Source organism: Rhinopithecus roxellana, chromosome 6 (assembly GCF_007565055.1).
Source record: "Rhinopithecus roxellana isolate Shanxi Qingling chromosome 6, ASM756505v1, whole genome shotgun sequence".
Taxonomy (NCBI): domain Eukaryota; kingdom Metazoa; phylum Chordata; class Mammalia; order Primates; family Cercopithecidae; genus Rhinopithecus; species Rhinopithecus roxellana.
In genome coordinates, this window is record NC_044554.1 from 1,655,088 (window position 1) to 1,678,597 (window position 23,510).

The 23,510-nt window shown below is 44.3% G+C and overlaps 3 protein-coding genes and 2 non-coding genes across 11 annotated transcripts in view; 1 reads left to right on the forward strand and 4 right to left on the reverse strand.

The window, feature by feature from the left end:
* The window catches only part of SUMF2 (sulfatase modifying factor 2), a 15,392-nt gene extending 14,060 nt beyond the window's left edge, over positions 1-1,332 (reverse strand). For all 3 annotated transcript variants that reach the window (XM_010380530.2, XM_030933324.1, XM_030933322.1), the window contains exon 1: positions 956-1,332. In XM_010380530.2, coding sequence (XP_010378832.2) covers positions 956-1,073 — 118 coding nt within the window. In that variant the 5' untranslated portion in view covers positions 1,074-1,332. The remainder of the gene's footprint in view (positions 1-955) is intronic.
* An 18-nt stretch (positions 1,333-1,350) lies between these two features.
* On the reverse strand, positions 1,351-14,276 carry CCT6A (chaperonin containing TCP1 subunit 6A). Its single transcript, XM_010380533.2, has 14 exons — positions 13,983-14,276; positions 13,486-13,549; positions 11,492-11,626; positions 10,213-10,386; positions 9,276-9,379; positions 7,569-7,679; positions 7,161-7,320; positions 6,985-7,067; positions 6,054-6,150; positions 5,284-5,431; positions 4,449-4,582; positions 3,529-3,631; positions 2,596-2,668; positions 1,351-2,335 (listed from the first exon to the last, which is right to left on the reverse strand). Exons 1-14 carry the CDS (start codon positions 14,117-14,119, stop codon positions 2,263-2,265), a joined length of 1,596 nt encoding a protein of 531 aa, XP_010378835.1. The 5' UTR covers positions 14,120-14,276; the 3' UTR covers positions 1,351-2,262.
* LOC115898478 lies at positions 4,792-4,926 on the reverse strand. The gene has a single exon (XR_004058205.1). It is a non-coding gene; the product is annotated as a small nucleolar RNA SNORA15 (small nucleolar RNA).
* LOC115898484 lies at positions 10,508-10,641 on the reverse strand. The gene has a single exon (XR_004058211.1). It is a non-coding gene; the product is annotated as a small nucleolar RNA SNORA22 (small nucleolar RNA).
* Positions 14,277-14,379: 103 nt separating the features above from the next.
* The window catches only part of PSPH (phosphoserine phosphatase), a 42,999-nt gene continuing 33,868 nt past the window's right edge, over positions 14,380-23,510 (forward strand). For 4 of the 5 annotated variants that reach the window (XM_010380535.2, XM_030932168.1, XM_010380540.2 and 1 more), the window contains exon 1: positions 14,380-14,978. The gene's annotated coding sequence lies outside the window, so the exon portion shown is untranslated. The remainder of the gene's footprint in view (positions 14,979-23,510) is intronic. The other variant, XM_010380538.2, reaches the window with a different exon arrangement.

A 23,510-nucleotide genomic window follows, 5' to 3' on the forward strand; every position in this document is an offset into this window, starting at 1 on the left:
CTGAGGCAGGAGAATAACTAGAACCTAGGGGCAGAGGTTGCAGTGAGCCAAGATCGCGCCACTGCACTTCAGCCTGGGGGTAACAGCAAGACTCTGTCTCAAAATAAATAAATAATAAACAAAAAAGGGTCTTTGCTTCAACCTCCTTATTCCACAGGAGCAAACCAAGACCCGAAAAAGAAATATGACTTAAAAAGCTAGTTAGCAGGAGACAGGACTAGATTCAGGTCTCTCTACGGTGCTGTTTCCAATAGGCCACACTTCTTCAGCTTGATGCATCACTTCACAGTGTCTTTCCAAGAAAGTGTCTAAGCACTACAACTTCTTTCAAGGCAGAGTCCTCGTCTTTTGATGTTCCTCAAGATCCTATCTTTGGCTCTCTTATTCTGCCTGATTTCACACTGATTTCATCCATTTTCAGTTTTTCGCTTTTTTTTTTTTTTTTTTTTTTTTTTTTTTTTTGAGGCAGAGCCTTGCTCTGTCAACCCGGTCGGAGTGCAGTGGCCCAATCTCGGATCACTACAACCTCCGCCTTTCGGGTTCAAGCGATTCTCCTGCTTCAGCCTCCTGAGTAGCTGGGACTACAGGCCCCCGCCACCACGCGCAGCTAATTTTTTGTATTTTTAGTAGACACGGGGTTTCACCATATTGCCCAGGCTGCTCTTGAACTCCTGACCTCGTGATCCGCCCGCCTCGGACTTCCAAAGTGCTGGGATTACAGGCTTGAGCCACCGCGCCCGGCCTCTCTTTCCCTTTTTTAGGTTTGAACGATTCCAGCGCACGAAGTTGAAAGTACAAGGCAGTGAGACGCCACGGGGGCCAACAGCGACCTCCCCAGCCGACTGCTGCAGCCGCATCCCGAAGGCGGGCAGAGGGGCCTCAGGCTCTCTCTCGCCAAGGCGGAGCGCCCCATCTCCTTTCCAGCGCCCCCGGGATGGACAGCCGCTTCACTGACCTAGCTTGAGCCATGCGCCGACCAGAAGCAACAGCAGGGACAGCAGGGGTACCAACCAACCCATGCCGGAATCAGGACTGGTGCGTTGCGCCGCGCACACGCACGGCCAACTGCGCATGCGCCCTCATGCACGCCAGCAGCTGCCGAGCCCTACGCACATGCGCAGGCTGCTCCACCACCCGCCCCGCACCCTACAGTTCAGCAGGGGGGAACTTACAGAGCCAGGCGGAGGACTCACCACACCACCTTCAGGGCCGCCCAGCGAATTAAGGAAAACCACGTTTAAGGGTCCCTTCCGTTCCAGAGACCCTCTCACTACTTTTTTGAACTTTCGGACAGTTTACATTCCCCTTAAGATTGCTTTTGTGCGTCATACCATTGCCAAGACCAGAAAGGAGGTTTCAACTTAACATTTATTGCACAACTCACTTCAGGCCACTGCTGACCCCCCAAAACAGCCTAGTAACACACAACTTCACCTTCAAGGGCTGCTGAGATAGACCAACTATATAATCTCGTGGAACGCAGTAATTTGAGTGAGAAAAATATGACATTAGAGGCTTTGGGATATTTTGCATAAGCAAAAGTTCAGAAGCTTGAAAACACAGTCGGCCTACAAATCTCAAATTTCACCCAATAACCATAGCCCTTAGTCACCATGCCTTGCATCATCTCTTTACCTCTGCCTGTTTTTTTGCCTCTTTACACTTGCAGCTCTCTCTCAACTTCCTCGCCTCTAGCTTACTCCTCTTCCCATTTCCTACAACTTAACTTTGTGGAGGGGGGCGAGCATTTTAGCAAAGCCATTTCAAAAGCATTCAAAGTCCAACTGACCCAATGCATTTACTCAGAAATTTACACTAACAAGGATGCTTTCAAAATTTTAAATTACTTGTTTATATTAGCATAAAAATTTTAAAACCAAATGCTTAACAATAGGGTACTGTTGGATAATTTAACATACGTCTACATAAAATTAAGCCATTAAAATTTGCTTTTCAAGGAATATTTAATAACAAGTAACATATGCTTATCTAACATGGAATTTTATGTCACTGCTGCTAAAGCAAAACATCCTGTTTACTGGGTAAAAGAGCTGCTTTATGTGTATACGCTTCAGTGCAATTTTAAAAAATACTGTAATTTCAGAACTTCCAAATTTCAACAGATGCCAGCGTTCTCTCCTTTTGTCATATGGGAAAATTCCTTTGGAAATCATTTGAAGCCTGGACAAAAATTCCACAGCTGTATTCTCTCAGGATCACTTTGCAGAGTCTTCAAGACTCAGATACAGAGGAAGCTTCAATTCAACCTTTCAGAGAAGACATTCCAGCTCGCATGATCTCATCAACCAAGAGAATGTTGGTGGCAATCACAGTGCTGAAAGGGGGACAAAAATAAGATGGCTCAGATGATTGGGAGTCCTAATTCGACTCAACTTCCCACTTCCAACCAAGCTGTACACATTACATCCAATTAAATTTCCCCCTTCCCCTCTAAACATCAGAGATGGCTAGTTCAGTTTCCATACTTCCAGCTGGTTACATTATTCATGGGGGGGGAAAGGAGCAACTAAACAGAACACACCAAATGAAGAGTATGATTCTCTAACAGTTTAGTTTTCATTTTCCCAAACTTACCAGGAGTGAAGAAGCTGTTTCTTTACACAATAGTTATCCCATACACCTACTTCTGCTGCTACCATTGGCTCACCTAAAAGGCAACCAAATCTTCTTAAAGTAAGTTCAGTCAATAAGAACCAACAATATTGTGTGTGGCTTTGCTTATCACTGATGACTCATTTCCTCCAGTATTAACTATGAGAGTTCAAAGCTTCTGTTAGCCCAATTTTCTACTCTAAACCATGACCCCGTCCACAATATTTGATGAGTGTCTGACTTCTACTGAGAACTCCTGAGCACCCCCTCTCTTCTTCTGGAAAGATTTCTGTTTACTCATACTGAAGTATAGCACTTCAACTATCATCTGGCTAAAATGGACTGATCATTTCCCTCATTCCAGAAACCTTTTCTATTAAATAATAATGTTGACAACAATAGGTCTTGCACATACTGCATGGATGTACCTGTTATCTCCTACTTTGTACTTAATTTGTGTTGTTTTGTTTACAGGAACCTAAGATTAGGGCTATCACCATTTCACTACATTTCGAGATCCCCTTTTCTGGCATTACTTGCTATCTTTAGCTGGTTTTCAGCCAGGAATATAATCACCAAATCTATTTTATCATAGTACTTGATTAAAAACTAAGTAAGGCAAATGCAGTATGAAAATCCTTCAACATTAATCTGAACCATCTACCACCACTCAACATCTCCAAAATTGTATCCCCAAATTACTCATGTCTACTCTAGTCCCTTAATTATACCTAGTCATTCCATTTTTTATTAATATCCTATTTTATCGTATTTTAGAACCCAGAGTTCCCTAATAGTACTGGTGTCAAATTGCAAAGCAAAATATTTTTTTTGGTCCCCATTTTCAATCTTTCCTGGCTTCAACTCACATATATTACATCTAGTTTTCCCTCTACAACAGTTGCATTCTCTTACCTGTGTTCAGGTCCACACCCACAAGCTGACCTGATTCTGAATGTTCTGCTTGAATTTTAACTAATGTTTCCTGAAGGTCAAAACCAGAGTTCTGAGCAAGAACCTAAAGTAAACAAATTTAATTCTTGAGAAACCAGGAATAACTGATAGTAAAAAAAAAAAAAAAAAAAAGATAAGAAAAAAAAGAAAATCTCGGCTTGGTGCAGTAGCTCACACCTGTAATCCCAGCACTCTGGGAGGCCATGGCAGGTGGATCACCTGAAGTCGGGAGTTCGAGACCAGCCTGGCCAACATGGTGGAACCCCATCTCTACTAAAAATACAAAAAAAAAAAAAAAAAAAACCCACAAAAACCTAGCTGGGTGTGGTCGCAAGTGCCTCTAATCCCAGCTACTTGAGAGGCTAAGGCTGCAGTGAGCCAAGATCGCACCATTGCACTCCAGCCTGGGCAACAAGAACAAAACTCCGTCTCAAAAAAAAAACAAAAAAATCTCATTGCTGAAGACAGAACATTTATGCTCCCTTCAGAGAATAACCAGACACAAGTTACTGATCAATTCTCTCATCTACCTCAAACTCAGCAGCAATATACCAGTCATAAATTATATCTCAAAATTAGTATATAATAGAAAATAATATCAGTTTAAAACAAAAGCAAAAAGCAAGTTTGTACTCAAGTATAACCCCTAATACTGCAAATATTAAACTACAGGTTATCTCTTGTTATCTGAAACGTCAGTTATTCAGGCCTCCCAGAGAAACCAAATACATTTGGATGATGAGGAATACCTGTTCTAGCGTCAGGAAGAAAACTGATCAAACTTGCTTATCCAAAATCCACATTATGAATAAAGCCCACATCATCAAAAAGGTTTGATCAGCTAAATCTTTTGGAAGATTGACTGTTAAAAGCATGCACACCTTGGGAATAATGAGCAATGCATCAGCAAATGCTTGGACTCCAAGCTGTGCCCTGCCCTTTACACTGGGCTTATATTTAATCAGGGCTTCTGCCATTGCCACTTCCACAGCACCAGCACCTGGAACCACACAGCCTGTTGAATGGGGGAAAAGGAAAAATGCTAAGAAAACTGCAGAACTAATTATGAACAACAACTAAAATACACATATGAAAGCCATTAATTTCTTACAAATTTACTACGACAAAATACAAGCGACTAACATATCGAATAGGAGAATATTTCAACAGAATGGCTTCACTAGCCGCTGGCAGCTCTTTCAACAGATCAGTATTATTTCATTTATCTGTATTCACCTTTAATAATGATATGCTATGAAAAATCTCAGCATACCATTGGCCATTCTAAAGGGAAGACTGCTTTTGCATGGTGTCTGGCTGTGTAAACTACTGATAAAAGAACACAGTATTCGGCCATGCCTTTGAGACCAGCAAAACAATATAATAGGGCCAGGCGCGGTGGCTCAAGCCTGTAATCCCAGCACTTTGGGAGGCCGAGACGGGCGGATCACGAGGTCAGGAGATCGAGACCATCTTGGCTAACACGGTGAAAACCCGTCTCTACTAAAAAAATACAAAAAAACTAGCCGGGCGAGGTGGCGGGTGCCTGTAGTCCCAGCTACTCGGGAGGCTGAGGCAGGAGAATGGCGTAAACCTGGGAGGCAGAGCTTGCAGTGAGCTGAGATCCGGCCACTGCACTCCAGCCTGGGCGACAAAGCGAGACTCCGTCTCAAAAAAAAACAATATAATAGAATTGAAATATGGTGAGGATCTTACCATCATCAATAGCATTTTTGACAGCCCTCAAGCCATCCCTCACTGCATCTTTGATCTGAGTGAGTGTGTGCTTATTTGGTCCTTTGATCAATAATGTGACAGAACGAGGGTTGTTACATTTCTCAATAAAGGTGAACTTCTCTTCTCCCTATGTGTAGAAAAAATATGATTTTCAAAAACAGGATTTGTGCAGAGTGAAGACAGAAGAGGGACTTACAGAGAATGACAAGCAGCATATTAATAAGGAACAAACTTGATCACATTAAAGCAAATTATCTACTTTTGAAAAATCACATATAAAAGAAATGGGATTTTCCCCATCAATGGCTTCCCATTACTACAAATAAACCTTCAAAATGTATATAAACAAAAATCTGATCCTGAATTTCAATTAATTTTTCTGCTCAAGACTTCATGAACACAGTGGCTCATGCCTGTAATCTCAGCACTTTGGGAGGCTGAGGGTGAAGGACAGCCTGAGCCCAGGAGTTTAAGACCAGCCTGGGAAACACAGTATGAACTTGTTTCTACAAAAATTACCAAAAAAAAAAAAAAAATTTAGCCAGGGATGGTAGCACACATGTCTGTGGTCCATTTGCTCAGGAGCCTGAAGAGGGAGGATCACTTGAACCCAGGAAGATGAGGCTGCAGTGAACTGTTATCACACCACTGCACTCCAGCCCGGGCAGGAGTGAGACCTCATCTCACACAAACAAAAATAATTTATGAGCTAAAAGGTTCTATTACCTTGAAGAAGAAAATACACTTACCAGTGTATACTCATACACAAGTCCTGCATGTCCCAAGCAGTCAGGACTTAGGTCGTCAAAGGAATTCAGGGCTACCCCACCACAAGCAAGAGTCAGCCTGAAATAGCATTTTACGGGAGATGGATAAGCAATGTTACCAGTGAATTTCAAAGACAAGACCAGTAATTTTTAGGAAGGAATTTTCCAGAATTACACACAAAATTACATTTCAAAATGTACTTTAATCTAAGCCTTTCCATTTGCCATCAACCAGCTGAAAACTAGTATTTTCTCTTAACCCTCCATTTAAACCACTCTCCCCAAGTCAGCAAATGAAATCTAAAAGTGGACAATAACTCTTTATTAGCCAGGCATGGTAGCTCACACCTGTAATCCCAACACTTCGGGAGGTTGAGGTGGGTGGATCACTTGAGGCCAGGAGTTTGACAACAGCCTAGCTAACACGGCAAAATCCCATCTCTACTAAAAAAATACAAAACAATTCAGTGGGCATGGTGGCAGACACCTGTAATCCCAGCTACTTGGGAGGTGGAGAATCCTATGAACCCAGGAAGTGGAAGTTGCAATGAACCACTGCACAACAGGGCAAGACTGTCTCAAAAAATAACAATAAAATAAAAAAAATTTTTAAAAAGCTTCTTTTTGTGGTGAGCTCTTTGGGAAAAAGTATACTGAATCAGAGACAAAAAGTAAAATAATGTTTACAAGGGGCAAGGGGGAGGGAGAAATGGGGAGTAACTATTTAATGGGTATACCGTTTCAGTTTGTGATTATGAAAAAAGTCCTAGAGATGGACAGTGCTGACGGGGTGCACAATGTGAATATAGTTAATGACAATTCATTGTACAGTTGAAAAACCCGAAAATAAATTGTAAGGAAAAATAATCCCAATTCACTTGCAAAATGAGTAAAAGTCAAATTACTCAGATACCTCTCCATATTTCTCCTTTTAGCTCTGCGCAGAGCAACTATGCCTTCTTTTGAAAGAGCATCTAAGGAAAAGGGGTCAATTCCCTGTAACAAAAATAAAAATTAATTTCAACATCTTTCACCTTGAAAGCAAAAAGGATGATACATATTATTTATACATTGGGTTTTCATTCTCACCTTTTGATTAATAACAACAAATCCTTTATCTGAATCACCACAGACTTTCCTTTTCAGTTCTATTATTTTTTTAACTTTATCTTCAATGAATTTTCTTTCAGCTTTTACGAGTTTTTCTCTCTCTTCTGCACTTTTGTAAAAAAAGCCAGAACTCACTTCTCTATTAAGGAAAAAAAAAGGTTACAGAAAGCAGGGAAACATTAAGAAAGTAGCTTCTGACAATGGTTTAGTCCTAAGATTTAACAGTTCACTGAGCTCCAATCCTGTCCCTTATACATCTTCAGAGACTATTTCCCCAAACCAATTTGAGCATTATTGTCCTTACAGTGGGAAACAAAGTTTCACAAAAAATAACTCCCCTAAAATACGAAGCTCCTCGATTTCACTGTTAATGGGCTATAAACTTACGTTTTTTCATACTCTAATGATACGTTACAAGTGAGGACATATGCATCCTCCACCCTTTTCTTCATATCAGGATGCCGTGCTCCATGGTCCAAAACAAGCCCTCTGATTAAGCTGTTCAAACACACACAAAATTACGGTTATTGATTTTCACATGGGTGCATAATATGTTAAACACTGAACTAAGAAGGTATTGATATTTCATGCAGTCACATTTCTTTTTTTTTTTTTTTGAGACGGAGTCTCGCTCTGTCGCCCAGGCTGGAGGGTAGTGGTGTCGTCTTGGGTCACTGCAAGCTCCACCTCCTGGGTTCACACCATTCTCCTGCCTCAGCCTCCTGAGTAGCTGGGACTACAGGTGCCCACCACCATGCCCAGCTAATATTTTTTGTATTTTTAGTAGAGATGGGGTTTCACTGTGTTAGCCAGGATGGTTTCGATCTCCTGACCTTGTGATCTGCCTGCCTCGGCCTCCCAAAGTGCTGGGATTACAGGCATGAGCCACCGCGTCCAGCCTATTTCTTGAATTACTTAAAGATCCTATGCTGTACAGAAAAGTCTGCAGAGATAGTCTCACTAGTAGGCTGTCAAACTGTGATGACGTCCTTTAAAAACATGTTTTCTGCCAAGCGCCTGTAATCCCAGCACTTAGGGAGGCACAAGTGAGAGGACACCTTAATCCCGGGAATTTAAAACCAGCCCGGGCAACATAGGGAGACTCCATTCTCCACAAAAAAAAAAAAAAAAGAAAGAAAAAAAAACACAAACATTTTCTAAGTCTTTGAAAAAAATTTTTTAAATTTCTCTACTACTTCTCATTATGCTTCGTTACCTAGCAATTCAATAAATGCCAAATGACTGATGTCATTCACTTTTCAGAATCATTCTAACTATAAATATAACGTCACATTCACCTTATTTCAGGAGAAAATATTACTAAAAGTAAAAACAATATTCATCTAGCAATTTATCCAACTTACATCTTCAGGTAAATATACAACATTTTATACCCAAAGATATTTTAAAAATTGCCAACGATCTCATGCCTGTAATCCCAGCACTCTAGGAGGCCGAGGCGGGCGAATCACGAGGTCAGGAGATTCAGACCATCTTGGCTAACATGATGAAACCGCTTCTCTACTAAAAATACAAAAAAAATTAGCCAGGCGTGGTGGCGGGCACCTGTAGTCCCAGCTACTCAGGAAGCTGGAGCAGAATGACGTGAACCCGGAAGGCAGAGCTTGCAGTTGAGCAGAGATTGTGCCACTGCACTACAGCCTGGGCCACAAGAGTGAGACTCGGTCTCAGGGAAAAAAAAAAAAAAAACCAACCATATATTGTACAAAGCACCCCTAAATTTCTAAACACAGTTTATTTTTTATTTTTTTGGGACGGAGTTTCGCTGTTGTCACTCAGGCTGGAGTGCAATGGTGTGGTCTCAGCTCACTGCAACCTCCACCTCCCAGGTTCAAGCGATTCTGCTGCATCAGCCTCCCGAGTAGCTGGGATTACAGGCGCGTGCCACCACGCCCGGTACGCCCAGCTAATTTTTGTAATTTTAATAGAAACGGGGTTTCCCCATGTTGGCCAGGTTGGTCTGGAACTCCTGACCTCAGGTGATTTGCCCGCTACGGCCTCCCAAAGTGCTGGGATTACAGGCGTAAGACCCCACGCCCGATCATTAGTATTTCACAGTATTCTACCACCTACCTTGTATCAGTTTCAGATTTATGTTTCATCTCCATGATCTCAATCATGAAGAGATCAATAGGTTCATCTTGTTTTTTAATGGCCAAAATGGAGTCCACTACAGCCTGCAATTGGAGGAGCATAACCATTAAGTAAATTCAATTTACAGCAGCAGAAACATGTTGCTTTTCCGAAGGCTAAAGTAGACAGTTTCGTTTTACAATTATACACTGATTTAAGTCTTTTTCTATGAGCAAACAGAATGTATTATATGTAAACAGCAACAACTGAAGTAATTTACATTTCTGAAATCTCAATCTGTAATTCCCAAACATTAACATTAATTAACATTAACATTCCTCTTGTTTTATTAAAAATACTGGCAACTTGGAAGCTTTCTTTTTTTTTTTTTTGAGGCGGAGTCTCTCTCTGTCACCCAGGCTGGAGTGCAGTGGCCGGATCTCAGCTCACTGCAAGCTCCGCCTCCCGGGTTTACGCCATTCTCCTGCCTCAGCCTCCCGAGTAGCTGGGACTACAGGCGCCCGCCACCTCGCCCGGCTAGTTTTTTATTTTTTAGTAGAGACGGGGTTTCACCGTGTTAGCCAGGATGGGCTCGATCTCCTGACCTTGTGATCCGCCCGTCTTGGCCTCCCAAAGTGCTGGGATTACAGGCTTGAGCCACCGCGCCCGGCCAACTTGGAAGCTTTCTAATAACAATAACAAAATCTCCACTTTATAAATCTTTTAATGAAAGCTTCAATTTTACTTTTATAACCCGGTTACGTATACTATTATTTGAATTTCCTCATTTTAGAGACACAAATTAGGTATCATTGCCCCAAAAACGAACCTATACAGCACTCTGTAATTGAAATTGGGAATTATATTCATGTTTCTACTATCAGAGATTTTCTATATAGGTGTACTATACCAGACACAGACAACATTTCATACATACCTCTGTTAAGACATCTGCAAGTTCAGCATGAACTTTAGTACGAAGAGATGTTCTGGCCACATCTATAAGTGTTTCCCTGTCCATCTCTCTGCTTACTTTGACTTCTTCCAAAAACTGAAGGGCCTTTTCTTTTGCAGCTTCAAATCCTTCAGTGATTATTCTGGGATGAAGGCCCTACAATAAACACACATTAACACTTGCATCTTCAAGTAGGTGCAACCACAGTTCATGACAAAGTTCAGTTAATTCCTGAAGGGGTATTCTGGATCATCATACCTTTGAACACGAGATAATATAATGTGCTGGCTTTCTGAATACATTTAAAAGGATAAATATTCCTTTCAATGCAGAGGAGAAGAACAGGTAATGCTCTAGCACAGGGTCAAAGCCAAGGAAACTATAAAGCACACTTGGGTATTCACTGTGCAAACCACTCTGAATCATTTCAAAACCGACACTGTGTCCCAACCAACAACTCACAGATGGTAACATTATTCTATCTTTTCTTTTTTTTTTTTTGGAGACGGAGTTTCACACTTGTTGCCCAGGCTGGAGGCAATGGCACAATCCCGACTCACCACATCCTCCGCCTCCTGGGTTCAAGCGATTGTCCTACTTCAGCCTCCCAAGTAGCTGGGATTACAGGCATGGGCCACCATGCCCAGCTAATTTTTGTATTTTTAGTAGAGATGGGGTTTCTCCATGTTGGTCAGACTGGTCTCGAACTCTCGACCTCAGGTGATCCGCCCACCTCGGCTGGGATTACGGGTGTGAGCGACCACGCTTGGCATATTCTATCTTTTCTATAGATAATCTCAAACTAATTCACATCATTTACTAATAAAAATAAAGACTGCTCTCTTTTTCCAGGAAATTCTGACAACAGATTCATACTCACTGAGGTTTGTTTTAACCTTGGAACTAGTCAAGGCTTAAAAAAGTGGAATTTATCCAAATATAAGCTTTTGGATGCTTTTTTCCTAACAAATATTCCTAGTCCTAACATTCCACTTTTAGATCTAAATTATTAATCTACACTAAGGACAGATACAAATCACATAGGCAATGCAACTTCATTACAAAATTATTTTCAGGCCAAGAAAGGCTCCATAACCTGTCCAAGGTCACAATTTGTTTTAGATCAGGACAAAGACCCAGATTTAAGCCCCCTAGTTCTACCGTATGGCCTCAGCTATTAACAGCACATCAATTTGTATAAATAAGTATCAGACACTTCCTATATACAATAAAATATTACAGAAACAAGAGTTGTGCATACTTCAGAAATGTAGAGATCCGCCTGTTTCAGTAGTTCTCCAATGATTAGGACATTGGAAGTTGTACCATCACCAGTTATATCATCCTGGGCTGTTGCTACCTTTGCTATTAAAGAAGCTGTTGGATGTTGAATTTGCTGAAAGTAGAAAAAGAATGAATCACTTAAAACAACATGAAGCAGTCTAAATATACCACAAACAAAATGTAGGAAGGGCCTCTTTAAGTGCTATCTACTTGAAAAAGCTACCCAAGTGTTTGGCTACAAATTACTTCGATTAGGTATCACGCACATGCAATTATGATTGAAACGTTTTCATGTGTAACTTATTTCCCAGGTTATCTCTACTTTACAGATGAGGAAGCTTGAGGCTAAGTAAAAGTTAACTCAAAATGACAGAGCTACCAGTTAACAGTAAAACATAATTTTACATACTTGCCTCTTTATGGCAAGTGTATGGCTCTAGTGAGAATAAGTCAGGTATCTCCTAAAGGGCACACACATCATAATTATTTTTGTAGGTTTGTAATTTTTTCAAAGAAAACTGAAAGACTTCTGGAGATTGGAGAGAAGTTCCAGTGGGAGGAGACTTCTGAGGCGGTAGCAACAATTTATTTCTTAGCTACAGCAGTGGTTGTGTGTGTCCATTTTATAATTATTTCTTAAATTGTAAATGTTCAATGTGCTTCTCTCTACTTACGCTGTATTTCTCACACACTAAAACCCAAGTAATTTTTTGTTTTGTTTTGGAGACAGTGTCTGTCACCTACGTTGGAGTGCAGTGGCACAAACTCGGCTCAATGAAACCTCAGCCTCCCAGGTTCAAGCAATCGATTCTCCTGCCTCCGCCTCTGGAGTAGCTGAGACAACAGGCGTGCAGGACCACGTCCAGCTAATTTTTGTATTTTTCGTAGAGACAGAGTTTTACCATGTTGGCCAGGGCTGGTCGTGAACTCCTGGCCTCAAATGAGCCCTCAGCCTTCCAAAGTGCTGGGATTACAAGCTTGAGCCACCGCACCCAGCCCCCAAACAATTCTGATGTCAAGTTTAACTGTAGCTCCACTTTTCCAACACGGGCCACTATTGAGCCCACTAAAAACAAACACTACACCTCCTAGGTTAGCAAGTCCTTACTAAAGATATTTCATTTGGATGTTGATAGCTTGGTACACTACTAGCAAAACCCTAAGTATTATTCTGAACTCAAATCAGCAGGAAATCATTTCCTGTTCCTGAACTGCTAAGTTTTGGGAATTTAGGGGATGAGTAAAACGCATACTCCCCTCAATAATCTCATATTCTCCATCCCTAAGACTTGCAAAGAGATTTCAATCCCCTCCACTTGGAGATGGAGATGAGACCTAACACAGAAATTGCTGTTTTAAAAAGAGAAAGACCGGCTGCGTGCGGTGGCTCACGCCTAGTAATCCCAGCACTTTCGGCGGCTGACGCGGGCGGATCACCTAAGTCAGGAGTTCAAGACCAGCCTGGCCAACACGGTGAAATCCTCTCTCTACTAAAAATACAAAAATCAACTGGGAGTGGTGGCCCGAGCCTGCAATCCTCGCTACTTGGGAGGCTAAGACAGAAGAATCGCTTGAACCCGGGAGGTGGAGGTTGCAGTGAGCCAAGATTGTGCCACCGAGCGACAGAGCAACACTTCATCTAATAAAAACTAAAAAAAAAAAAAAAAAAAAAGAAGAAAAATCATTCTCATGCATTTTGCCCAAGTGATTGTGTCAACCTCTCTTAATTTTTCAAATTTTATAATAATTAACTTTAATATACAATTACAGTCCTTTAGCCCAGACTGTGAATAGCAAAAAAGCAGGGATTCAAAGGCAGAGCTGTCAGCCTCCAGGCACTGTACTATTACTGGTTACATGCCACTTCTAAATGTTTTCCTACCTTGAAAACGGACACTGCAAATCTTTCTACAAAGCAAACAATCTACGGAAAATCAAGACCATTCTGACCTAGAGCAGAGCACCTCTCACCATTTCGTGAAGCAGTACATTGCCGTCTTTAGTAAGTTTGATGTCTCCAGCGCCAGAAACGAGCCTGTTTAAGGGACAGAAATGAATCAGACTGTGACTTTTTCAACGATAACTGAAAGTCCCATTAGAAAACGAGATCTTCCCAGATCTTACGGAGCCAGGGATATGGGGCTAGTTATCTCCCGAGGCTGGAGAACAGGTGTAGTGCCCACCCCGTCCCCGCAGAGATTGTGCCGAGTCCTCAGGATGCCTGGAAGCCCCAAAGGGCGGGGAACGCCGCGCTCTAGAGCCGCTTTGTTCTCCCCGGAGACGGCATCGACGCTGGAAGAAATGGCCGGGACGGTGGGGCTTAGCAGAGAACAGGACCGACCCCGAAGGACGCGGAGAAGGGCGGCTGCGGAGCTCCGAGGCGGCGGGCTCCAGCCCGCGGTCCCGGGCCAGCCAGGTGCGTGGCGGCGCGCGGTGCCCACCCGGCCCTCCCTTCAGCCCCGCCTCACATCTTCATGGTGCCCTTGGGCCCCAGGTTGGTCCTTAGCACGTCCTGTAGACCCCGCGCTGCGCTGATGTTGACCGCCAGGGCCGCCTGCGCTCGGGCCACCTCGGCCTTGGGGTTCAAGGTTTTCACCGCCGCCATCGCTGCTCCAGCGGAGGAAAAGGAAACGATGCTGAGAGCCCAGAGCCGGCGCGGCGTGGCTAGGAGGAACTATCCGGGTCTTCTGGAAAAGTCGGCGCGTCCGGCCCGCCCCCAGCGTGCCCGCGCGCCTCCGCCATTGGGCCACAGGTCGTCTGGCGCCCGTCCATTGGTCCATGGCTGCACGGCGCCTACGGTCCCACCCCTCGCGCGGCGGCCGTGGCGTCATCGCGCACGGGAGGAGCCTGTTCCCTGCCGACCGTGCTCCTTGGTTGAGGTGTCGCAGCTCAGTGGGGCCCAGCTTTGTGGACCCGGGAGCCCAGGACGCAGGCGGTGCTTGTGCTCCGGGGGGGCAGGGCGTACGGTGGGCCTCCTCCCGCCTCTACTCTCGCAGTTTGCCCCTCAGTCTCCTTTCTTTGCTGCTTTTATGCCTTTCTTTCTTTCTTTTTTTTTTTTTTGAGACGGAGTCTCGCTCTGTCGCCCAGGCTGGAGTGCGGTGGCGCGGTCTCGGCTCACTGCAAGCTCCGCCCCCCGGGTTCACCCTTTTATGTCTTTCATTGGAGCTTTCTGGACCGTGTGCTTGACGGTGCCTTAGGTGCCGTGGGGACACACGCGAGTCTGATAAGCACCCTCCCCCGGGATCATGCGGTGCTGTGAGGCCTAGCGAAGATGAAGATAGAATGCAAGGTAGAAAGTGCTGGATACCTTTAGAAAGCTACAGAACTGGTGCATGGGAGTTGATACGTAAGAACCTGCCCGTCCGTAGGGCTCTGGATGCTGCTGAGGCCCGAGGCCCCCATGGCAGATTTGAAAACTCACCCTTGTAGAGTCATTCCTGCCTTTGAGAGGACTCCCTGTTAAGGTAAATTTCCAAAGAGTTCCACAATTGTCTCCAGTATCCAGTGTCCCGCCAAATACCAGGGATTCCGTAACACGTGATATTTTACTTTATTTATTTTCTTTTTGTAAACATAGGGTCTCACTATGTTGCCCAGGGTGGTCTCAAACTTCAGAGTTCAAGTGATCCTCCCGCCTCCGCCTTCCAAAGTGTTGGGATTACAGGCGTGAGCTGCCGCGCCCGGCTGGTATTTTATTTTTAATAAATAATAGAAATTGTTCTGAATTCAAAAGGCACCAAAGGGCACGTGGTGGAAATCAAATCTTCCTCCCACCTCTAGTTCAACACTAGAGGCAAAGTTACCCCTGGATACTCTATGAAATTTTGGAATGCTTTCTGAATTTATAAACTTATGTATGAATATAATCATTTCCTCACACAAACGGCAATTCATAATACACACTGTAGGGTGTGTTATATTTTAAGTGTCTTGGAGATTGTGCCATATCAAGACTAATGGGAAGTCCTCGGTAACAGCTGCGTGATGTTCTTTGTAAGAATGACACAACTAGGGGCCGGGGCTCAGTGGCTCATGCCTGTAATCCCGGCACTTTGGGAGGCTGAGGCGGGGGCATCACTTGTGCCTGAGAGTTCAAGATCAGTCGAGGCAACATAGCGAGACTCCATCTCTACAAAATATACAAAAATTAGCCGGGCGTGGTGCTGCACGTCTGTGGTCCCAGCTACTTGGGAGGCTGAGGTGGGAGGATCGCTGGAATCTGGGAGGCGGAGGTTGCAGTCAGCTATGATCTTGCCACTGCACTTCAGCCTGAGCGACAGAGCTGACTCTGTCTCAAAAAGAATGACACAACTAACCGGTCACCTACTGACTAATGTTTAAGTTGTTCCCAATCTGCTATTCAGGCTGCAGTGAATATCTGGATATATGATGCTTTTAGGTGGGTTTTGTATTTGAGAATCACGAAAACATCTATATATATGACTAGTAGCACTGCACAATAGAAGATTAGTTATTAGTTCCATAGGCATTACATGGTGTGCATTCAGATTTATTATAACTGCTGTTAAAAATGTTATGAGGAGGCCAGACATGGTGGCGCATGCTTGTAATCCCAGCACTTTGGGAGGCCGAGGCGGGCGGATCACTTAAGGTCAGGAGTTCAAGACCATCCAGGCCAACGTGGTGAAACCCCATCTCTGTAACAATACAAACATTAGCCTAGCCTGGTGGTGTGCATCTGTGATCCAAGCTACTAGGTAGGCTGAGGCATGAGGATTGCTTGAACTCAGGAAGCAGAGGTTGCAGTGAGCCAAGATCATGCCACTGCACTCCAGCCTGAGTGACAGAGCCAGACTCTGTCTCAAAAAAAAAAAAAAAAAAAAAAGGCCAGCCAGGCACAGTGGCTCACACCTGTAATCCCAGTACTTCGTGAGGCCAGGTGGGCAGATCACTTGAAGTCAGGAGTTCGAGACCAACCTTGCCAACATGGTGAAACCCCATCTTTACCAAAAATATAAAAAGTTAGCTGGGTGTGGTGGCGCACGCCTGTAATCCCAGCTATTTAGGAGGCTGAGGAAGGAGAACCATTTGAATTCTGGAGATGGAAGTTGCAGTGAGCCAAGATCGTGTCACTGAACTCCAGCCTGGGCAACAGAGCGAGACTCCTCAAAAAAAAAAAAAAAAAAAAAGGCCAGGCACAGTGATTCACGCCTGTAATCCCAACACTTTGGGAGGCTGAGGTGGGCGGATCACGAGGTCAGGAGTTCGAGACCGGCCTGACCAACGTGGTGAAACCTGTCTCTACTAAAAATACAAAAAACAAATTAACTGGGCATGGTGGCAGGCGCCTGTAGTCCCAGCTACTCGGGAGGCTGAGGTAAGAGAATGGCATGAATCCAGGAGGTGGAGCTTGCAGTGAGCCGAGATGGTGCCACTGTACTCCAGCCTGGGCGACAGAGAGAGACTCTGTCTCAAAAACAAACAAACAAAAAAAACCTAGAGGATGGGTTAATGGGTGCAGCAAACCACCATGGCATATGTATATCTATGTAACAAAACTGCACATTCTGCACGTTTCCCTGAATTTAAAGCAAAAAAAAAAAGCCAGGTGTCATGGTGCATGCCTGTATTCCCAGCTACTTGTGTGGCTGAGGCAGAATTGACTGAAGCCGGGAGGCAGAGGTTGCAGGGAGCCAGAATCATAGCACTACACTCCAGCCTGAGTGATAGATCGAGACCCTGTCTCAAACATAAAAAGAATTTCTGAAAAACAGTAAGAAGAATTCCCATACTCTACCCACAGATCCCTCTATTGTAAACATCACATTTAACCCCGGAATAAGAAATTAACATTGATGCAGGATCCAATCTATAGATTTCATTCAAATTTTGCTAATTATAACATGAATGTTCTATCTCTGGCCCAGGATTCTATTTATCCAGAATTACTCTTCACATTTAGTTGTCACATTCTTCAGTCTGGAACAGTTCTGCAATTTTTCAGTCTTTAATGATCTTGGCATTTTTTTTGAGTACTGGCCTGTTATTTTACAGACTGTTCCTTACTTAAGGGTTATTTGATGTTTCCTTATGATTTTTTTTTTTCAAATTTTTTAAAGACGGAGTCTCGCTTTCGCTCTTTTGCCCAGGCTGGAGTGCAGTGGCGCTATCTCTGCTCACTGCAGCCTCCACCTCCCGGGTTCAAGTGATTCTCCTGCCTCAGCCTCCGGAGTAGCTGGGATTACAGGCACCCACCACCATGCTGGGCTAATTTTTGTACTTTTAGTAGAGATAGGGTTTCGGCATGTTAGCCAGGCTGGTCTCAAACTCCTGACCTCAGGTCATCTACCTGCCTTGGCCTCCCAAAGTGCTGGGATTACAGGCGTGAGCCACTGCGCCTGGCCTGATGTTTTCTTATGTTTAAATGCAGGTTATGGCTGGGCGCAGTGGCTCATGCCTGTAATCCCAGCCCTTTGGGAGGCCAAGGCGGGTGGATCATGAGGTCAAGAGATTGAGACCATCCTGGCCAATATGGTGCAATCCCATCTCTACTAAAAATACAAAAAAATTAGCTGGGCATGGTGGTGCACGCCTGTAATCCCAGTTACTCAGGAGACTGAGACAGGAGAATCACTTGAACCCAGGAGGCGGAGGTTGCAGTGAGTCGAGATCACGCCACTGCACTCCAGCCAGGGCTATAGAGCAAGACTCCGTTATCAAAAAAAAAACAACAAAAAAAAACAGGTTGTTCATTTTTGGCAAGAACACCAGAGAATATGTGTCCTTTTCAAGGCATCATAGGAAGAGTCACATGATGTCAGTTTTTCTCGTTCCTGGTGATATTAACTTTGTTCACTTGGTTAATGTTTGCCAGATTGCTCTACTTTAAAGTTACTAGCTTTTCTTTGTATTTAGTAAGCATTTAATAAACATTTTGTGGGAAAATATGTGACTGTTCTGTTTTTCATCGTAACAGTGCCTACTAATTTAAGCATTCATCGATTTTGTTGTTGTTTTTGAGACAGGGTCTCACTTTGTCGTCCAGGCTGGAGTGCAGTAGCTCAATCACACAGCTTACTGCAGCCTGAACCTCCTGGGCTCAGCTTCCTATCTCAACCTCCTGAGTAGCTGAGACTTCAGGTGTACACCACTATGCCTGGCTAATTTAAAACTTTTTTTTTTTTTTTTTTTTTTAGAGATAAGGTCATGGTATGTTGCTTGGGTGAGTTTCAAACTCCTAGGCTCAAGCAGTCCTCCTGCCTCAGCCTCCCAAAGTGCTGGGGTTACAGGCATGAGCCACTGTGCCCAGCCCATCAATAATTTTTGCCTGAAACAATTATTACTGTGATCTTTGTATTGAAAGTCCTCCATGGATCTGTTGCGTGCTTACATGTCTTGCTGTGTATGCCAAAATGCAAGGCCCAAGAATGCTCTTTATTTGGGGCTTTTCTCAGAGTTGTTTATACAACTACTAATCTTCAGAGACAAGTTAATGTTTCCTCCTGGACAAAGAGCAGGCTTGCCCACTGCTTGGTATAAAAACAATAGATTTCAGCCTGGTGTAGTGGCTCATGTCTATAATCCCAGCACTTTCTTTTTTTTTTTTTTTTTTGAGGTGGAGTCTCACTGCTCACTCTGTTGCCCAGGCTGGAGTGCAGTGGTGCGATATTGGCTCACTGCAGCCTCCACCTTCTGGGTTCAAGTGATTCTCCTGCCTCATCCTCTTGAGTAGCTGGGACTACAGGTACCCGCCACCACACCTGGCTAATTTTTGTATTTTTGTAGAGACAGGGCTTCACCATGTTGGCCAGGCTGGTCTCAAACTCTTGACTTCAGGTGATTTGCCCCCCTCGGCCTCCCAAAGTGCTGGGATTACAGGTGTGAGCCACTGCGCCCAGCCATCCCAGAACTTTGGAAGGCGAAGGTGGAGGATCCTTTGAGGCCAGGAGTTCGAGACCAGCCTAGGCAACACAGTAAGACCCCATCTCTACAAAAATAAAACAATAAACGAGGTGGACAGATCACCTGAGGTCGGGAGTTCAACACCAGCCTGACCAACATGGAGAAAACCCGTGTCTACTAAAGAAATACACAGTGAGCCAGGTATGATGGCACATGCCTGTAATCCCAGCTACTGGGGAGGCTGAGGCAGGAGAATAGCTTGAACCCAGGAAGCAGAGGTTGCGGTGAGCCAAAATAGCGCCATTGCATTCCAGCCTGGGCAACAAGAGTGAAACTCTATCTCTAAAAAATAAAAAATAAATAAAAAATAATAAAAAACAAAAACAGGCCGGGCGCGGTGGCTCAAGCCTGTAATCCCAGCACTTTGGGAGGCCGAGGCGGGCGGATCACAAGGTCAGGAGATCGAGACCATCCTGGCTAACACCGTGAAACCCCGTCTCTACTAAAAAAAAAGTACAAAAAACTAGCCGGGCGAGGTGGCGGGCGCCTGTAGTCCCAGCTACTCGGGAGGCTGAGGCAGGAGAATGGCGTAAACCCGGGAGGCGGAGCTTGCAGTGAGCTGTGATCCGGCCACTGCACTCCAGCTTGGGCGACAGAGCGAGACTCCGTCTCAAAAAAAAAAAAAAAAAAAAACAAAAAAAAAAAAAAACAAAAACAGTAGATTCCCCGAGCTGAGTGTTCCTTAGCTGTGATCCAAACCCACCGTCTTTGAGGCATCCATCTGGGTCATGTCGTGTTAACCCCGTGGAAGTTAGAGGGAAAAGGGAAATGATGCAATTATCCTACTGCCTGTGCTGCTTGCTGTTCTGTAAGCAATAAAGTTCTTTGTCTCTGAGATAGGAGACTTGTTTCTTTTTTTTTTTTTTTTTGAGACAGAGTCTTGCTCTGTCACCCAGGCCACAGTGCAAGGGCACGATCTTGGCTCACTGCAGCTTCTGCCTCCTGGGTTTAAGTGATTCTCCTTGCCTCAGCCTCCTGAGTAGCTGGGACTACAGGCACGCACCACCACACCCGGCTAATTTTTGTATTTTCAGTAGAGACAGGGTTTCACCATGTTGACCAGAATGGTCTCGATCTCCTGACCTCATGATCCACCTGCCTCAGCCTCCCAAAGTCCTGGGATTACAGGCATGAGCCACCGTGCTTGGCCAGGAGTCTTGTTTCTTAGGCCACATCCATAAAACAAGCAAGAGGCTAATGTATTAGTTTGTAAGTAGGGTAAAATCAAATCTCAAACCTAACAGTTTGCAAGTGGTAATTTTCTATTCATTTTTTATTTCATATATATTTTTGAGATAGGGTCTCATTCTGGTGCCCAGGCTGGAGTGCAGTGGCGCAGTCACTGCTTACTGCAACCTCAGCCTCCTGGGCTCAAGTGATACACCATCGTGCCTGGCTAATTTTTTTTCAGAGACAAGGTCTCCAAAAAGCTGTGTTGCTCAGGCTGGTCTTGAATTCCTGCCTCAAGCGATCCTCCCACTTTGGCCTACCAAATTGCTAGGTAGGATTCAGAAGTGAGCCACTACACCTGGCCAATTTTCTGCTTTCATCATTCATTTTACACTTATTGGTTGGAATTCTGCTGTAAGGAAGAACTTTCCCTTCTCCTCCATGAATGAGTGAATGAGTGAATGAATTTGTATCAGTATGGATTCAAGAATTCTTTTTTTTTTTTTGAAACAGAGTTTCACTCTTGTTGCCCAGGCTGCAGTGCAATGGCGCCATCTCAGCTCACTGCAACCTCCACCTACCGGGTTCAAGCGCTTGGCCCTGCCTTAGCCTCCTGAGTAGCTGGGATTACAGGCATGCACCACCATGCCCAGCTAATTTTGTATTTTTAGTAGAGATGGTGTTTCTCCATGTTGGTTAGGCTGGTCTCGAACTCCCAACCTCAAGTGATCTGCCTGCCTGGATTATAAGCATGAGCCACCACACCTGGCCCTTTTTTTTTTTTTTTTTGAGATGGAGTCTCACTGTTACTCAGGCTAAATAAAGTGCAGTGGCACAATCATTAGCTCACTGCAGCTTTGAACTCTTGGGCTCAAATGATCCTCTCACCTCAGCCTCCCAAGTAGCTAGCCTCAAGCGATCCTTCTGCCTCAGCCTCCCAAAGTGCTGGGATTACAGGTGTCAGCCATGGTGACTGACCTATTATCTGATTTTAGCCAGCAATGTTGTTTTTCTTGATATTATTCTTACATTGTTAATTAAATGTGATTTAAATAATCTTTTAACTCTCAGTTATTATAGATGAAACAGCCTGCAAAAACTCACCCTACTTCGTTTATTCCATAATCTTTGTCCTCCTAATTTTTCTTTTGCATCATTTCTATATTGTCAGAGTAGGTAACATTTACATTCTGTTTTTTCTCCCCAAAACCTGGGTTTGTTTAGTCTTAGTTTTGCAGTTCTATACACTCAGTGCTCCTGCTTGTCCCTTTGCTGAAGTTCCCTTTGCTATCCATTGGTGAGTAATGTTTATTCATTAGCAGTTTTCTCAAGCAAAACATTCCCATGGGAGGCTGGGCACAGTGGCCCATGCCTGTAATCCCAGCACTTTGTGAGGCCAAGGGGCAGACCACCTGAGGTTGGGAGTTCGAGACCAGCCTGACCAACATGGAGAAACCCTGTCTCTACTAAAAATACAAAAATAGCCAGGCGTGGTGGCACATGCCTGTATTCCCAGCTACGCGGGGGGCTGAGGCAGGAGAATCGCTTGAACCTAGGAGGCAGAAGTTGCGGTGCGCCAAGATCACGCCATTGCACTCCAGCCTGGGCAACAAGACGAAACTCTGTCTCAAAAAAAGAAAAATATTCCCATGGGAAAAATATCCCCAGAATTCCTGTATGTTCAAAACTATCATTTGTAGCCTTTGTGTGTGAATGATGGCTTGGCTTGTTTTAAAACAAAACACCACTGGCTCATACTTTATTCATTTATTTTTTTGAGACAGGGTCTTCCTCTGTTGTTCAGGCTGGAGTGCAGTGTCACGATCACAGCTCACTGCAGCTTCCACCCTGAGGCCCAAGCCATCCTCCAACCTTAGCCTCCCAACAGGTGTGTGCCACCATGCCCAGTGAATTGTTTTTTTTGTAGAGACGGGGTGGGTGGGTGGGTGGGGGGGTGTCTCATGTTGCCCAGGCTGGTCTCGAACTCCTGACCTCCAGTGATCCTCCTACTTTGGCCTCCCAAAGTACTAGGATTACAGGCATGAGCCACCACGCCTGACCTGTATATCTTTAAATATTTATTTATTTATTTTTAGAGATGGGGAGTCTTAGTCTGTTGCTGAGGCTGACCTTGAACTCCTGGCCTCATGTGATCCTCCTACCTCAGCCTACCTAATAGCTGGGACTACAGGTTCAAGTCAGCACACCCAGTTAAATACTTATTTGTTCTAATGTTTTGGTTATCTTCATTGGAAATTTCAATTATGCATGTTGGCTGTCTTTGGTCTGTCCTCTATAGCTATATATATACATATATATGTGTGTGTGTGTGTGTGTGTGTGTGTGTATATATATATATATTTTTTTTTTTTTTGAGATAGAGTCTCACTTTATCGCCCAGGCTAGAGTGCAGTGGTGCCATCTCAGCTCACTGCAACCTCCCCCTCCCGAGTTCAAGCAATTCTCATGCCTCAGCCTCCCAAGTAGCTGGGACTACAGGTGTGCACCACCTCGCCTGGCTAATATTTGTATTTTTTGTAGAGACAGGGTTGGTCTTGTTGGCCAGGCTGGTCTTGAACTCCCGACCTCAGGTGATCCACCTACCTTGGCCTCCCAAAGTGCTAGGATTACAAGCGTGAGCCACTGCACCTGGCCAACTATCATTTTTTCTCTAATTTCATTTAATTCCTTTCGTTTATATTGTTTGCTTTTCTCATTTTTTTTTTTTTTTTTGAGACGGAGTCTGGCTCTGTCACCCATGCTGGAGCGCAGTGGCCGGATCTCAGCTCACTGCAAGCTCCGCCTCCCAGGTTCACGCCATTCTCCTGCCTCAGCCTCCCGAGTAGCTGGGACTACAGGCACCTGCCATCTCACCCGGCTAGTTTTTTGTATTTTTTAGTAGA

Bases quoted from the DNA above. Each gene is read 5' to 3' on its own strand.
- CCT6A (XM_010380533.2), bottom strand. From the start codon at position 14,119: ATGGCGGCGGTGAAAACCTTGAACCCCAAGGCCGAGGTGGCCCGAGCG. The intron at 9,380-10,212 runs GTATGTATGAAA...CTCCAATTGCAG, and splicing joins TTGCAGATGTCTTAACAGAG to GCTGTAGTGGACTCCATTTT. The intron at 7,321-7,568 runs GTAAGTTTATAG...TTTCCTTAATAG, and splicing joins TCATTAGAGTATGAAAAAAC to AGAAGTGAGTTCTGGCTTTT.